Source organism: Aspergillus novofumigatus (genome assembly GCF_002847465.1).
Source record: "Aspergillus novofumigatus IBT 16806 chromosome Unknown P174scaffold_1, whole genome shotgun sequence".
NCBI lineage: Eukaryota > Fungi > Ascomycota > Eurotiomycetes > Eurotiales > Aspergillaceae > Aspergillus > Aspergillus novofumigatus.
Genome location: NW_020194274.1, coordinates 573,634 through 588,871, shown reverse-complemented (window position 1 = coordinate 588,871; position 15,238 = coordinate 573,634). Strand labels below are relative to the sequence as shown.

The 15,238-nt window shown below is 54.3% G+C and overlaps 8 protein-coding genes across 8 annotated transcripts; 1 reads left to right on the top strand and 7 right to left on the bottom strand.

Moving 5' to 3' along the window:
• Positions 1-483: 483 nt before the first annotated feature.
• On the bottom strand, positions 484-2,187 carry P174DRAFT_436489 (putative monooxygenase). The gene is made up of 4 exons (XM_024826064.1): positions 1,982-2,187; positions 1,723-1,923; positions 1,460-1,665; positions 484-1,430 (listed from the first exon to the last, which is right to left on the bottom strand). The coding sequence occupies exons 1-4, from the start codon at positions 2,025-2,027 to the stop codon at positions 585-587; spliced, it is 1,299 nt and encodes a 432-aa protein (XP_024686696.1). The 5' UTR covers positions 2,028-2,187; the 3' UTR covers positions 484-584.
• A 392-nt stretch (positions 2,188-2,579) lies between these two features.
• P174DRAFT_436488 (uncharacterized protein) lies at positions 2,580-4,527 on the bottom strand. Its single transcript, XM_024826063.1, has 2 exons — positions 3,547-4,527; positions 2,580-3,520 (listed from the first exon to the last, which is right to left on the bottom strand). The coding sequence occupies exons 1-2, from the start codon at positions 4,159-4,161 to the stop codon at positions 2,642-2,644; spliced, it is 1,494 nt and encodes a 497-aa protein (XP_024686695.1). The 5' UTR covers positions 4,162-4,527; the 3' UTR covers positions 2,580-2,641.
• Positions 4,185-4,637, bottom strand: P174DRAFT_4085 (uncharacterized protein). The gene has a single exon (XM_024824173.1). The coding sequence runs from the start codon at positions 4,520-4,522 to the stop codon at positions 4,292-4,294; it is 231 nt and encodes a 76-aa protein (XP_024686694.1). The 5' UTR covers positions 4,523-4,637; the 3' UTR covers positions 4,185-4,291.
• Positions 4,638-4,739: 102 nt separating this feature from the next.
• P174DRAFT_436486 (uncharacterized protein) lies at positions 4,740-6,055 on the top strand. Its single transcript, XM_024826061.1, has 5 exons — positions 4,740-4,877; positions 4,970-5,340; positions 5,361-5,810; positions 5,856-5,941; positions 6,025-6,055. Exons 1-3 carry the CDS (start codon positions 4,797-4,799, stop codon positions 5,752-5,754), a joined length of 846 nt encoding a protein of 281 aa, XP_024686692.1. The 5' UTR covers positions 4,740-4,796; the 3' UTR covers positions 5,755-5,810; positions 5,856-5,941; positions 6,025-6,055.
• P174DRAFT_436487 (uncharacterized protein) lies at positions 5,775-5,969 on the bottom strand. Its single transcript, XM_024826062.1, has one exon. The coding sequence runs from the start codon at positions 5,951-5,953 to the stop codon at positions 5,792-5,794; it is 162 nt and encodes a 53-aa protein (XP_024686693.1). The 5' UTR covers positions 5,954-5,969; the 3' UTR covers positions 5,775-5,791.
• Positions 5,854-8,038, bottom strand: P174DRAFT_436485 (glutamine--tRNA ligase). Its single transcript, XM_024826060.1, has one exon. The coding sequence runs from the start codon at positions 7,971-7,973 to the stop codon at positions 5,979-5,981; it is 1,995 nt and encodes a 664-aa protein (XP_024686691.1). The 5' UTR covers positions 7,974-8,038; the 3' UTR covers positions 5,854-5,978.
• Positions 8,039-8,233: 195 nt separating this feature from the next.
• P174DRAFT_381346 (uncharacterized protein) lies at positions 8,234-12,378 on the bottom strand. The gene is made up of 2 exons (XM_024823073.1): positions 9,488-12,378; positions 8,234-9,434 (listed from the first exon to the last, which is right to left on the bottom strand). Exons 1-2 carry the CDS (start codon positions 12,247-12,249, stop codon positions 8,372-8,374), a joined length of 3,825 nt encoding a protein of 1,274 aa, XP_024686690.1. The 5' UTR covers positions 12,250-12,378; the 3' UTR covers positions 8,234-8,371.
• A 168-nt stretch (positions 12,379-12,546) lies between these two features.
• P174DRAFT_436483 (RNA polymerase-associated protein) lies at positions 12,547-15,159 on the bottom strand. Its single transcript, XM_024826059.1, has 4 exons — positions 14,646-15,159; positions 13,806-14,557; positions 13,605-13,744; positions 12,547-13,549 (listed from the first exon to the last, which is right to left on the bottom strand). Exons 1-4 carry the CDS (start codon positions 14,852-14,854, stop codon positions 12,827-12,829), a joined length of 1,824 nt encoding a protein of 607 aa, XP_024686689.1. The 5' UTR covers positions 14,855-15,159; the 3' UTR covers positions 12,547-12,826.
• Positions 15,160-15,238: the final 79 nt, after the last annotated feature.

The window sequence follows — 15,238 nt, the reverse complement described above, 5'->3', positions numbered from 1 at the left end:
TAGGTGCCTTAAAGAGTTTATTGTGGATGTATGGTGGATATAGGTCGACGTGGAGTGGGATTGAGTATTTATATAGATCGTTCTCGTGACTACGTTGCTGTCTCCAGGGTCTCCAGGAATGACAATGTAACGACACCACATATATCCTAATTTTATCGGGAAGGATTTCTTTGTCTAATCGGCTATATTCATGGCAGTGATATTAGTCGTGTGTGAGGGCTCGCGGTCGAATATACGGTGAATTGATACACTCTGGCGTGGCCGACACGACAGCCGACGGCCGAGGGCCGATGTATAGCCTGAATTCCTGATTAGGGCACGAATCGGCCAGACAGTTCCAGACTCCAGTCACGCAGTGAACCAAGATAAGGAAATAGCTTAATCCTGGACTGAGGCTGAGTAGATAGGAATAGAATTTGGATATAGATATATGCAGTAAATCTAATTGATCATATCATATCATCATATTCATGCCAGTTTAGCGTCGCGAGAGTGATGTCTACAGTCTATCCGCATCAGCAACTATATACATACACACTCATATACAGATCAACTCTGCCAGAGTGAAATAACAGGGAATATGCTTACGCAAAACACTCATCAAACCTCTCCTCCGTCACCATCTGACAATCAAACCCGTAAATCTCCCGCTGCACATCCGCATCCGCCCACTTGTCCGGCACGGGACCCTTCCCCTGCCTCAGCGCCGCAAACTGCCTGTCGCGCTCTTCCTTGGCCGCGCCCTCACCCAGATGCAGCGCCCTCCCGGACGCAGCCGCCAGCTCGACAAGCGCATATGCCCTGTCCTTGCGCACACTCTCATACACCTTCAGCGCCTTGGTGATGCTCTCCGGCGAAGGGTCCGGCATACGGCGCAGGGCGATGGCGATGGTCGCGCCGTCCTCGATGGCTTGCGCGGCGCCCTGCGCCAGGTGCGGGAGGGTGGGGTGGCATGCGTCGCCGACGAGAGCGGTCTGGTCGTAGACCCAAGTGGGAAGGGGTTCGTGGACGCGCAGCTTCCACTCGCAGACGTCTCCCTCGGGGACGTAATTGAGCATGCGCTGGACGAGGGGGCAGAAGTCGGCGAAGACGCGCAGCATGGCGGACTTGGAGCCCTTGGTGGTGTAGGCTGCGTTGGTGGCGGCGGCGAAGTTGGTGTCCGGCTGGGTGGTGGAGAGGTTGTAGATGGTGTTGTTAGAGACCGGGTAGGCGATGATGTGGCGGCGCTCGCCGATCCAGCGTGTTACTCGGTTGCTGTTGATGAGTGCTTGCAGCTCTGGGTCGTCTTTGCATTGGTCCTTGTGGATCATGATGCGGTATGCGGCTTGGTGTGTGTCCTTGACGGCGGCGGTGATGCCGAGCTTCTGCAGCATCGCGACGCGGGTCTTGGACTTGATGCCGTCGGCGGCGAGAAGGACGTCCGCTTCGACCTGGTAGGGGCGCTGCCGTCGCGGGGGACGGCTGTAAAGGTTGCACGCGGGCCGAACGAGGTGACGTTCTCGGCGGCTGTGGAGAAGTGGAACTTGATTTGGTCGGGGTAGCGCAGACAGCCATTGTACAGGCCGTTGGCTAGCGAGTGCCGGTGGCCGACCATGTGAGGGTATCCGTATGTTTCACGGATGTAGCCGAGTTGAACGTGCGCGAGCTCAGAATCAGTAGCGCCAACTATCCCGGGTCAGTAAGCACTAGGCAGATTATTCAGTCTTGAAACAAAAGTCATACCCCGCACACTCGTGTCCTTGATCTCTACAGCCTCGGCCTCGATGTCTTTCCACACGCCCAGGCGGTCCAGCACGCGCGCCATGTTGGGGGCCAGTTGGATGCCTGCTCCAACGAAACCCAGGTCGGCAGCGTACTCGAAGACGTCGATGTGCTTGAATCCTTCTTTGGCCAGCGCCAGCGCGCAGGTCAATCCGCCCATACCTGTCGTCGTTAGCCTTAACGTCCGAGGAATTCCTGCTCAGATGCAAGGTTAACACACCTGCGCCGATGATGGCGAGTTTGAGATCCTGAGGTGTCTGCGCCATGGTTGATGTGCAGATAAGGTGAAGAGACACTCAGATGATGATAACCGAACACTTTGCGACAATAGAGACATCTCGAGCGAGTCTGATATCTTAAATAAAGACCTTGTGTTCAGGCCCAGCCATAGCTTGAGTTTGGCGTTTGATGATGATGATGGGCCGGCTGAAGACTTTTCCGTGGGAAACTCCCACAGTCCCACGTCCCACAGGCTTGAAGTCTGGTTATTATGGACCTCCATGCCAATATGCTCAGTGGCAATTGATGATTCCCTACTAGATCCCGTTTCTGACTGACTCTTATTCGTTCTTCGATTCTGATGCAGTGGTAGTCAGTGCAGAATAAAGAACGTCTCATCCTCTTCCCCACGCCGGCAAATGTCCCCCACGGGGACATCCTTCAACGGATTGACAGCAACAGTTTTCTCGGAGATAGAGTCCTAAGTAGAAATCCAGTCCGATTCTCGGATATAATTCGATTCCTTGCTCGGGGATTCCATCAGTCTATCTTGTAGGATGTATACACCCGGCATTATTATTATATGGTAATTGTCAAAGGATGAAGTATATAACCTCAAATTTCAAGTAACCACACGAACTAAAGGGTTATATAACGTGGCCTATCTAGGCCGCATACGTCCCCAATATCTAGAGCCCTGCCCGTATGGTTGATTCGCATCGCGGCACTGCGGATGCTCGTAATCCTCCACTGTACCCATCGGCCAGATAGGCACAACACAGACCTCATGGTCGCCGCATCCACTGCATTCCTTCCAGGTCGTCCATGACAGATACTCCATCAGATCATTAATGTGCTTCACTGCTAGTCCATGGTCCGTCTGACGCCAGGCCTCCAGCAGAGTCGAGCAGATCGTCCGAGCAATGGACCGGACAGCCTGTGCAGCTACACCTTTCGCCGGACTGCGCGCAGACAGGAACTGCGCGCTACATCGATCTGCCTCGAGCGTAGTGTTCCGGTCGCTGTAATCGATAAACGGGCCAAGGGTGATTTCCAGCTCGGCATGCAGCTGCTCCGTGGTCGAGAGCTCCCGGGAAGCCAGGTACCGCAGCTCGTGTGCATACCGCTCAATCACCATATCGGTGACGGCCTGCCAGTTGAATGAAGGCTCGTTCGTATCGTGAGACATGATCAACCGGTGTAAATCCATGCGGATAGGATCCAGGTCAGCAGACGACAGGTGTTGCAGTCGTGGTAGACTGCGGCCTCCCTCCGCTGAGGCGAAAAGGTCCAAGCCATAGGTGTATGCCGTGACAAAGTGATCGTAGTTCAACGCTACCCTGCGTCCCCCGATGCCATCGTACCGGGCCGCAATGGCCTTCACCCACTGGTTTCGTCCAGGCTGTCCTCCAGGCCCCTTTCCCTTCTTTTTGCCCCGGTCAGGCTCGCGTCCAGGTCCAGCTCCCGGGCCATTACCCTCGAGTTTCACCCGCACCACATGCAGCAGGTCCAAATCACGAGCGAAATCACATAAGATAATCTCAAACCCGCCTCCATACGAATCACCCCGTCAATCCGATCCTCCCATTCCTCCCTCGCCATCCGGCAAACCGTCTCCGCGCGCCGCTTTTCGTTGCGCATCGGGTTCCCGTTTCCGTCATCCAGCGCATCCCGCAGCAGAATGCGATCCTGAGAGTCGAGCGTCCCGTTCGAGGTCTTGGCGGCTGACATGCCGTCGATATACACAAGTCGCAGATCCTTGGCAGCCGCGTACGTATGCAGCCAGCCTCCAGTATCGGGGGCATCTTCAGTCTCACCGATCAGTCCCAGGAGCTTTTGGAACGCAGAGCCGCGTGGGCCATCAGAACCAGGACCGTCAGGACCGCCAGGCGGAGGTCCACGACCTTGTCCGAACGTCGCAAAGACCATCGCATGCTCGGGTTCAAAGGCAAGCCATTCTGTCCCATTCACTCGATCGCGCTGGTGTGTGCCGTGGTACAGCTGGGTACCTGCAGGCACAGAGGCGAGGAAAAAGGACATCCCGTTGTGATGTAGAGACGAGCCCCATTGTCTCATTGAGGAATGGATTGCGTTGAATATGTGGTTGGCATTGTCAGGGAATTGGACGGTGGACGAGGCTGTTACTAGACCGGCCAGGAGCAGAACACCCGCGTAACTCATCGCGAGACATTAACCCAAAAAACACGACTGACCGAATAATCGATCTTATCAATCTAGGACTCTCCCTCCTTTTAAAGGAGAAACGAGCCAGTCGGAAGTGGAACTCTCAGATTCCGGCATCTTCCCAGCGCTACGAGCGGAAATAAGGCGACGACGCGTCAGCAGCGTGCGACGACGCCGTATTTTTCTGGCCTCCTTTCGACGCCTCTTTTGCTTCAGTCGTATGATATGAAGCGTATGGACAGCTGATACGATAGCAGCAGAAGCAGCAGCCCCTTGCTGCTGCAGTAATTGCTGCTGCTAATGCTGTTGAACTCGTTGAACTCATCTCACCTGCCTCTTGGTACTCAGAAGGCCTCATCTCATACCTACATCACACTCCGAACCATCAATTTATATCAGTAGATGATCAGGTGATCCACCACCTTAAGGACGACCTTAGTTGCTTATATGAGGGATTTCGTAGAATAAACCAGTATTATGCCAATGTGCCTGTTGCTATAACCAGGGATCCCTGATATCGGAGTTGCTATATGACTATGGAGTGTTGCCCACTATCTGCTGAGTCATCTGTACTATACCTCACCATCACCGACCCAACAACACTCTCCATAACCAGTCCCAAGACCACAATCATGAACCATCGCAAACCTCGAACTCTCCTTCTAACCCTCGACGCCTTCGGCACAATATTCCACCCCCGCCGCCCCGTCCCAGTCCAATACGCCGAGGCCGCGCACGACTTCGGCCTCCCCCGCTCAACCATCACCCCGACCGCCTCAAAACAGCCTTCAAATCAACCTTCAAGAAACAGGCGCAGACACGCCCAAATTACGGTCGGAAGGATGTCCTGCGCGGCCGGTATGGCGGGCCACGGCAGTGGTGGGAGGAGGTCATCCGGGGGAGTTTCGCGCAGGCATTGACATCAAGGGAACGGGGCGGCAGTAGCGCAGTTGACGCGGGCGTTGACGTCGCCGTGCCAGATGCGCTAGTGGCGCATCTTCTGGATCGCTTCGCGGGTAGCGAGGGGTATGCGCTTTTCGACGACGTAGCACCCTTCCTTGCGGTGGTAAGGACGGTCAAGAGCCGGCGGCGGGGGCTTGGGCCGTTTGAGCGCGTGCTTGTGGGTGTGATTTCGAATTCGGATGATCGGGTTCCGGCGGTGTTGAGGGCATTGGGGTGACGGTGGGTGATGTAAGGGCTGATCAGGGGGTTGAGAGTATGCGGTTACCTGGGTTTGAGGAGAGGGATACGGCAGTTAGGTCTGGGTGCAAGGATGCGTCTACGGCAGATCAAGTGGACGATGTCGATCTGGTGATTACCAGCTACGAGGCGGGAGAGGAGAAGCCGAGTCGGGTCATCTTCGACGTGGCGAGGAGGCAGGCTCAGCGCTTGCTTGGGGACGAGGGCGAGTCGGGTGAAAACTTTGTTTGTGTCCATGTCGGGGATGACTTTGATAAGGACTATCAGGCTGCCTTGAATGCTGGGTGGGATGGGTACTATCTTCCTCGGGGCCCCGCTCATCACCCGCGAGGTACTAAGACTATCCACTCGCTTATGGATTTGATTCCAGAGCTGGAAGCATACAGATGAACACGCTGTCTAATCGTGAGCGCAATGAGGATCTATGCTAAATGCCATTATACCAGGTAAGTGCAGAATGTCTCAACATATTCGCCTCTAACATGACAAAGCTCCTTATGCTCATGACCACATGTACCACATTAATCATACTGAAGATATGCACGCAACACCGAGAGATACCAGACGGTACACAAATGTAAGCAGACATTTTTTCTTATTCAGAAACAATGTGTTCAGGTTTTACCCTGAGTGTCCTTCAAAGTGACGATGCGATTCAAGACCACCTTGTCCGCCGTCGAATCCGTATCCACGCAGAAGTATGCGGTCCGCATACCCTGGAATCGAATGGAGTAGGGGCTCACTTCGCCTCCGGTCTCGCCACTCGTCTTGGGCCAGGGAGCCGACTTGGAGACATCGTGGAATCCAATGTCGATATAGGCGCCCTCATAGATCTCCTCGGAATCGGGGTTGATATCGGCCAGGAATCCATCAGGATGAGCGTTGGGATCGTTGGACTTGAAGAGGGAGTTGAAAGCGCGAACTTCGGCCTTGACGGGGCTCTTGTGGGCGGCCGACTCGCCAACCCAGTGGATATACGTCTTGGTCTTCTTAGCAGGGGCGTCAGAGCCTTCTTCGGGCTTTTCGTAATGTGCGTAGACGCAGGTAATCGCGCCGGTCTGAGGGTCCTTGTCAAAGGTGGTGGCGGTGATTGGGAAAGGCACCTTCAAAAGACCAACGGTCTTTCCGGGGGCAAGGCGAAAGTAGTCAGGCGAGTCCTCCTCGCGGAAGTCACTGCGCTCAATGTAGACGGTCTTGGTGAAAGGCACAAGATGGGAGCCAAACGCCGGGTCCTTGGAAAATGGAACCTCCACCATTTCCTCATAGCCGTCGGGCAGGTTCGAGATGACCACCTTGAGGGGCTCCAGAACAACCATCAGACGTGGCACGGTAGTCTCTAGGTACTGACGGACAACCTGGTCAAGCTTGGCCGTCTGGACAATGGCAGTAGCCTTGGTGACACCGAGGTTGTTGACGAAGGAGAGGATGGCGCCAGGAGGAATACCGCGTCTGCGGATGGCGATCAGCGTGTAGAGGCGAGGATCGTCCCATCCCCGCACATAACCCTTCTTGACTAGCTCAATGATCTTACGCTTCGATAGCACAGTCCCTGTAAGATTCAGGCGACCGTACTCACGCTGCATCGGCCGGTAAACATCCAGCTTGTCGTTGAGCCACTCGTAAGACTGCCGCGACATCTCGAACTCAACCGTGCAAAGGGAGTGTGTAATCTCCTCGATGCTGTCACAGAGAGGGTGCGCAAAGTCGTACGTAGGATACATCTTCCACTGGCCACCAGTGCGGAAGTGGCCCTTCTGATCGACATCCAGAATACGCCACGCGAAGATATCCCACATCTGGGGGTTAGGGTCCTCCAAATCCATCTTCATACGCAGCGCAGCCTCTCCCGCCTTGTACTTGCCCTCCTTCATAGCCTCAAACTCCCGCAGCGACTCCTCAATAGGACGCGACCGGTGAGGGCACGCGTATCTCGCCTTGCCGCGCTCACCGTCCGCCTCGCCACGCTGGGCCTTGATCTCAGCCTTGGTGCAGTGGCACACATAAGCTCCATCTCGTCGGATAAGCTCCTTCGCGAGCTCATACAGACGGTCGAAGTTGTCACTAGCATTAGTAACCCGGACAGGCTTGTATCCCAACCAGCTCACAATATCCTCAATACCCCGATAGTACATCTCCTCCTCACCCTCGGGGTTCGTGTCATCGAAGCGCAGGATGCACTCGCCGCCATGGTACTTCGCGAACCCGAAATTGACCGCGATCGCCTTGCTGTGACCGATGTGCAGGAAGCCGTTGGGCTCGGGAGGGAACCGGGTCCGGATCTTGGGGTGTTTCTCGGAGATGGGCCGTTCCTGGTATACATCGGCGAGGAAACCGACCTTGAACATGGCCTCGGGGTCGACAGAGCGCAGATCAATCGCGGCCTCTTTGGCGTTGGTGGCCTTGGGCTTGCCGCCTCCCTTCTTGCCATTGTTGTTGCTGTTCTTGCCGTCGGGGTTCTTGGGTGCCTTCTGCTTGGGAGCTTTCTGCTTGGGTGCTTTGGCGGACTTCTCTTCAGCGGGCTTTTCGCCTGCAGGGGCGGGGCTCTGCTCTGCAGGAGGAGCTGCCTCCTTTGGCCGCTCGGGAAGGGTAGTCTCTCCTGTTGACGCCATGTTTGGCAAAATCTGATTTTCCAATGCGTGAAGATCAGACAGACTGAGATAAGGAACGCCGCTGCTGAGGGGCAAAGCGTGCCTTTTTTTGTTCCCGACGCCGATCATAAGTGGGTGGTCCGGACCGAGAGATTATCCGGTGAGGGTGAGTCAAACCATGGTTCTGCCTGAGTCATCAGGCACCGCACGAAGCATGCCCGGTTGGAGATAACGGGAAGCGATGTCATTCGATCAATAACCAACGAAACATGAACTCAATTGCTGGGAATACTAGATTATCGCTAAACTCTTATCGAAGGCTATGATATGCTCGCCCAATACTCCAGCCCATGATTTCGACCCATGAAACGCCAGGACAGACTCAAGCCAATACGCAGTAGTCATGATACAATCTATCATCATTCCCATTGACCCGTTCCTCCCAGAGAACCCAGCCGGTTGCTGGCATGCTTGTTCAACAGAGCTGTAATGTTGGAGCCGCCAGAGCGGTTCTTGGCCCGAATCTCACGCTCGCGCTCCCTCTCTCTTGCCGCAGTGTAGTAATTGACCGCGCCTTTCTTGGCGACAGACGCTCCAATTGCGGGTTTGGTGACTCGCTTTGATGAGTCAGACCTGGATGACGTAGAACTAGAAGACGAACTGGTTGTAGTCTTGCGGAGCATGGGAGGAGGGCGGAAGGACAAGTCGTTGCCTCCACCAGCGAAGAATGCTAGACGGTTGCTGGAAGAAGCGGACGTGGCAGAGTTGGATGATGCCTGCCGGAGCAGTGCAAGACGGTCAACAACTGGACCTCTTGTGCGGCGTGGATGGCTGGGGACAGCGAAGGTTTCCTTTGGCTGCTCCTGTGCTGAGCTGCTGTCATCAACATCGTCGTGCTGTGCCTCATCCACATCGTCTATTGACGCATCTTCGTGGAAGGAGTCATACTCGGGCGTCTCGGTCAAGAAAGAGACGGTTTCCCGGATCTCGGCGAGAGTGGCGGGCTTCTTGGATATAGCGCTCGCCGGCTTGCGACGTAGGTGAGGCGGAGGACGGTTGTTGATGTCTTCTGCAGAGGGTTCGAGAGGCCTTTTCCTCTTGTTGCTCTCTTCGGCAGTCGACTGTTGCTGGGGTGCGTCTGATGCGACACCTTGAGACGAGTCCTCCTGGGACCCGGGACCTTGCTCTTCGTCCAAGAAATCGAGGCCGATATCGTCATCTGAATCGCGATCTTCAATGGCCTTGAAGAACGCCGCTTTCTTGGGGTTCTCGGCGATCTCGCCGATCTTTTCATCGGCAAGGAGAGCTTTTCGCATCCGCGCAAACTCCCTTTGCTTTTGCCGCCGACGTGCAAGCAGCTCATCGTCCGAATCATCAAGATCGAACTCATCGTCTGCGTGTCTCCGCCGTCGGAGCGCACCAGTTGTGATATCTTTTAGCAGTTTGGCAACCTGCTTTTCGTCTGCATTTCTCTGGTGGAGCCTATAACTAGGTCAGTTGCCAACATCTTCAACCAAGTCAATGAGGTAACGCACGCATTCAGAGCAGCCAGCTGCTTCTCGTCCACTGTCTCTCCACTATTGTCATTGATCATCTGTCGATCATAGGCATCTTCCTCGTCGTCACTGTCGTCACTGGCGCCTCCAAGACCGGCATATTCGTCATCAGATTCTTCGGCCGCATCTTCCACAATCTCCTTGGCCTTGCTGGTCTTCGGATCAAATGGAACATGGGTCTTCTTCTTCGCTGCCTTTTTCATGACATCAAAAGCACTGGCATCTATCTCGAATCCTCCCTCTTCTTGCTCTTCAATCATGGACAGGTTTGCTGCTCGTCCACGCCGAAGATGCTTCGCTCTCCTGTCAGGAACTGGCGTGGTGTTCCGGGATTCATTTTGTCCCACAAGCACGGTTTCGATCGTCGAATGGGGGGCTTCTAGGAATCTCTTTGATGGATCAAAGGGCGAGAGAACAAAGCCGGCATCCTGCGTAGGGTCAGGGATTTGGGAGAATTGTGACATGGCTCTTGACGCTGGCGATTCAGAGACTCGGCTCTCGGGGTGTGTGTAACCTGCCAGTATGTCTGTGGATTCGGCGCGCTGCTCCTGGCTATCCTTGATGATGATTTGAGACTCCGAATCTCGGCGGTTTGGTGCAGGGTCAGGCAACGAGTTCGGAATAGCCGGCGAGCCTGCCTGGGTAACCGGTTGACTGGCCCCAAGTGTACCAGCAAAGGCTTGTGTGAGGCTCATTGTCAGTCCGTCAGAGGTCATACCAGGGAACTGAGGCCGTTCAACAGAGTTTACTGTTAAATGAGTCGGCTTGGCCGGTGTTTTGGGTGCCGGTTCTTCATCTTCATCCTCGTCGTCGCTGATTACTCGAGTTGGTCGCTTGCGTCGCGCAGTCGGCACTTCCGATTCATCTGCTGACATGACTTCGGTCTGCTCGTCCTCGGACTCCTCATCCTCGCCAGCCTCCGAGTCAACTAATCCTTGCTCTTCATCGTCTTCGTCATCTTCCTCATCTCCCTCGCCATCGCCGTAGCCTTCTTGATCAGAGCCGGAGAGCTCAAATTCTTCGTCGTCCTCGTCATCTCCGAGCTCCGTTTTCTTGTTTTTAGACCCTCTCTCCTTCTTGGCAATCTCTTCGGCTTCTTGACGTGCCTTCTCGACAAGATTTTCAAGCTCATCTTCCATAGCAGCACGCTCTTCGGCGGTCTCAATGACTACACCCTTAGCCCGTAGCTCTTGTATCCTCTCCTGTCTTTCTTTGGCGGCTTGCTGCCTCGCCTGGAGCAAAAGCATGGCCGAGAGTTCCGCCGTATTCATAGTCTTACTCCGTCGAGTAGGTGAAGTAAGCTGGGCTAATGCTTTCAGCTTGAGCATAGACGCTGATTCCTGCATTTTCTTTGCCGGGAGATTTTCGAACGCCGCGATACTCCTGCATTTGGCCGGGTCAGTAACAACCTCCAGGTCGTCGTCAGAATCCTCCTGTTGTTTTTGAGCGATGGACTGTCGGGACACTCGCACGCGGATGGGAGGCTGCGTCAGAGCTCTTCGTTCGGGCTTTGTTGGCTCGAGCGGTTTCTTGCCTTCGTTCTCCTTCACCTCTACACGTCCAACAGTAACTTGTTGAGGTTGGTCTTGCGATCTAGTCAACATCTCATCGACCGTTGGGAAGTGTTCCACGTCGAGCTCAGCACCACCTTCCTTGTTACTTTCATCCACAGCCTCACCGGACTTGTGCTTGTTTGATGGGCCGAGAACAGGTGAAGTCTGCGGCGTCTCTATAGCTTTCTGGGCCTCATTATCCGACGATTGCTGAGACCCAGCCGTCGTGGACGAATTCTCCCCAGTCTGACCTGCGACATTCGTCTCCTCCTGTTGCATAAAGTTGAATCGCGCAAAGAAGCTCTCCTTGGTGATCTTCTTCTTTGTTTGCGCCTGATGAGCCAGCTGCATATTCCTGCTGATCCTCTGTGTTTCTCGATTCATCTCTTCCAAAGCTTTTTTGCTAGCCTTACGCGCAGCCGGCCGCGTCTGCGTGAGCTTCCGTCCAGCTTCTTCCTCATCACTATCCTCCACTGAAGCGATTTCCGAGCTGAACTGATTCCTCTGCGCCAGCAAGGCGGCCTTCTTCTCCGCTTCGACTCGTTCGGTCTCTTCGCGCTCCTTCCGCTTCTGCATGATGAGCGCGCGAACGCGAGGGTCGGCCTTCAAATCCTCTCCGTCGTCATCGTCCTCCTCGTCGTCTGAAAGTGCGTCATTACGTTGCGGCGCGGGGGAAGACATGAACAAAGGAGAGAAGGACCGAGCGCGAGACGGCGAGCGAGGCGTGCTATCCTCGCCAGGCTCCGGTGTCTTTCTTGCATTACGCCTCTTCCTAGGACCAGCCTTAGGAAGGTCATCCTCGTCCTCCGAAGCAGAAGCAGATTCATGACGCGCTTCCTCGCCTTCCTTAGACTGCTCTCTTTCGGCACGTAAGAACTTCGAAACACGGTCGAATGCCGTTTGTCCCGTCACTGGTGGATTGGTGCTTGTCTGATTCTGAGCTTGCATGCGAGCTGCTAGCCGGCCCTTGGGCATCACAATATCGTCGTCATCGTCTTCTTCGCTTTCCGCATCATTCATGGTTTCTTCTGGCTTCCGTATCGGTCGCTGATTGGTGCCACCGTTGTCTGACTCTGAATCGCTATCGAATGCGGCCAGGATGGCTTTGATCTTTCGTCCTGGTGTGAGGACCGGTGTGCCACTCTCAGACGCGGAGCGCGCCGTCCGCGGCGTGGAGGGTGTTGACATGGTGTGTTTGGTGTAATTAGATTATAATGCACATAGCAGAGAGGTCAATTGGTCATTGGTGATTTCAGCGAAGCCCGTAATAGTCCCTCCGCATTGAAGTAGGAGGGTGTATGGTGTCAAGCGATAATGCGAACCCAGGGCGGAGAAAGTCCCATTCTGCTTGTATCAACGACGCGCATCGCGTCCAAGCGCGTGGAGCACGGTTGTTATCAACACGTGACATTAGATAAGGCAATCTTGTTGCCCTGACTGGAAGTACATTGAAGTCGGCACTGCCAGAGGTAGCCAATGGAAAACTTTCAGTAATGTTCAATGGTTCATTGGCGATAAATACAAATTCCCATGCTAGGTGTGGTATGACGCCGATGTTTAAAGCCCGCCCGTAGTGACAGAAATACAGAAACCGACGCTGATCTGGTGTAACGTAACACCTGCCTATGTTCTATCAAAAAGTCATGTCCGGTTCAAAGTCCTTTTCATGAGCCATCCTAAGAGACATCGCCAAGCCTTAACTTGTTTGCTCATCATGCTCTTCCGGCAATGAAAATTATTGCAACGATGATTGATGTGGTCCCAATCAGATTTCAATATCCAACTCCAGATCCAGGGCTGCAATATTCTCGTCGTCCATATTGCGATGGCGGATCGAGGCAATGCCACCCTTCGACTGCTTCTTCTGTGTAGTGACGGCAGGTTTAGGCGTACTGGCCTTGGATGGCGTGTCAGATCCTGTACCAGGAGTCCCGCCGCGGCTGGAGATTGAGTCCGGTATCAGGCTATTTCCGTTGGCATCGTAATGGGTCTTGGCAAGGGTTCGAACACGCATGAATGGATTGGCTTGAGCTTCACCACGAGCGACTGCTGCAGCGGCTTTCCGACTTGCCTTTCTCTCCTCGAGCTGGGCACGACGCACACTTTCGGTGTTCAGTTTCTGATTGCGCAGGTTCAACTCGGCGAGGCGCTCATAATCCGACTTCTCCGTGCGAGGTTTCGATGGTTGGGTACTGAAAGCGAGCTTTGGCCCAGTAAGCTCCGCCAGCTCCTTCTCCAAGCGCGACACCTCCTCATCGTCACCAGCAGCTCTAGCCAACTTCAACTGCTTCTCGGCTTCAAGGCGCTTAAAGGTGCGCATCTTGTTATCCAGAGAGCCTTGTTTGCGCAACTTCTCATTCAGCTCTTCCTTGGTAAACTGGTGGTTGATTAAACGGTTGATGTCTGCTACTTTTTTGGCAAGCACTGATTTGGTGGCTATCTTGCAATCTTCAACTGCCATGGTCTGGCGGTAGCGATTGAATTCGGCCTGAAAGGCGTTAGTATAATAACGAGGGCTTCAGGATCGAGGAAAAGAAAGTTACCTCGGTAAAGGGTGAATCAGAGCAAGCTATGAAAGGGAATTCGCGCTCTGCTTTCCCATGCGCCAAAACAGCGTACTGGTTTGTCACAAACGACCGGCCGTTTGGGCTTTCCATGGCGTAAGGTCGTCCCTCTGTAAATCCTGTAATAGGTCAGCTCGGCAAGTCTATAGGTGAAGTTAGAGAGGCAAATTGGTCACATACTCTTGATCAAACATAGACGATATTCGTTGATACCAGTATCTCTGTTTGGTCCGATATTCACTCGAGCATAGCATCCAGAAATCGCTTCGTCGAATCCAGGATAGAAGCAAACTTGTGCGAAATTTGTACGTCCCACGCGAGCACGTTGAATGTCACGAAGATCCGCAGGTGGGTCATCCTTGGGAGGAGATGGGGAGCGCTCGCGATTATCCCACTCGACCTCGCTTTCGCCTTCAGCATCCTTGTCCGAGGGTGCTTCGTCCTTTGCTGGAGCTGCTTCGCCAGCAGCCATATCACGACGACGGAGCTCATCGCGCTTGCCCTTCTTCTCACGCTGACGCTTGTATGCCTCAATGGCCTCAGAAGCCTCGCCAACTTTGCGCCCGCCAAGTGTGGTCTTCTGCCGGGAGCTCTTGCGCTGGCCTTCTTCCAGATCCGCCACGCTCGCCTTTCGCTTGGACTTTTTCACCCGCCGAGCCTCATCGCGTTCGCGAGATGCTAAGAGACGACGAAGAGCCAGGTCCTGGTTGCGTCGGTCGACCTCTTGCGCTCGTTCAGAGAGAATCTGTTCACGCTGGATTTCTGGCAACGCCATGATTTCCTCTTTGTCTTTGGCAGAGTAGTAGAGTTTTTCGTAAGGGAAGATAGGGCGATCCTCTTCAGCGTCCTCGCTTGCTCCTTCGGAATCGGAGGCGGCGTCAGACTCGGACATGCTGGCGGACTCGAGTGAATGGTGAGATCCAGCATCAGACCTGGCGGGGCCAGTGTTGTCAGTTCCCAGCCACCGAACACAAGAACACACTTGAGGTCAAAATGAGCACGAAGAAAACCGCAACCTACACTTCGCCATCCTCCTCATCACCCTCATCATCATTGCGCGACTTCTTGCTCCTTTTAATCGGTTTTGCCGTTCCTTTTCGCGCCATGGCCGATGATGGAGAAGCCGAAGGAGCAGGAGATTCAGAATTCTGCTTGGGAGGAGGTGATGACTCCTCGTCAGAGGAGTCGCCCGCTAGAGCGAGCAGCTCGGCATCCAGATCATCCGCCATAGTGAATATCGTGCAAAAATTTCACTGAAAACCAGGTGGCGTTTGACTCGAAATAGAATGGCTGGCGAGCGCAAGCAGGGAAGAGCCGATTTGAGTGCGCGACAGCCCCCTAATTCACCGTCGCAATGCACAGCTAAGATCTCAGCGACTCGAACCTATGGAACCGAACGTGGGTACCGATATATAAATTAATCGAGTACTTGGCTAGGGCGGAGCCAGCTGTATATAACAATCTCGCGACAGAAAAGAAAGCCCAAGCAGGTCGCGAGGATGGAGTTGGGTGGCGGATTATTAGTGAATAATCAAGAGGACGGATGGTCTTGAGGTGAAGAGAAGCGATCGGATGGAGTGCACGGCGGCACCCGCACGATTTGGTTCGCCCAT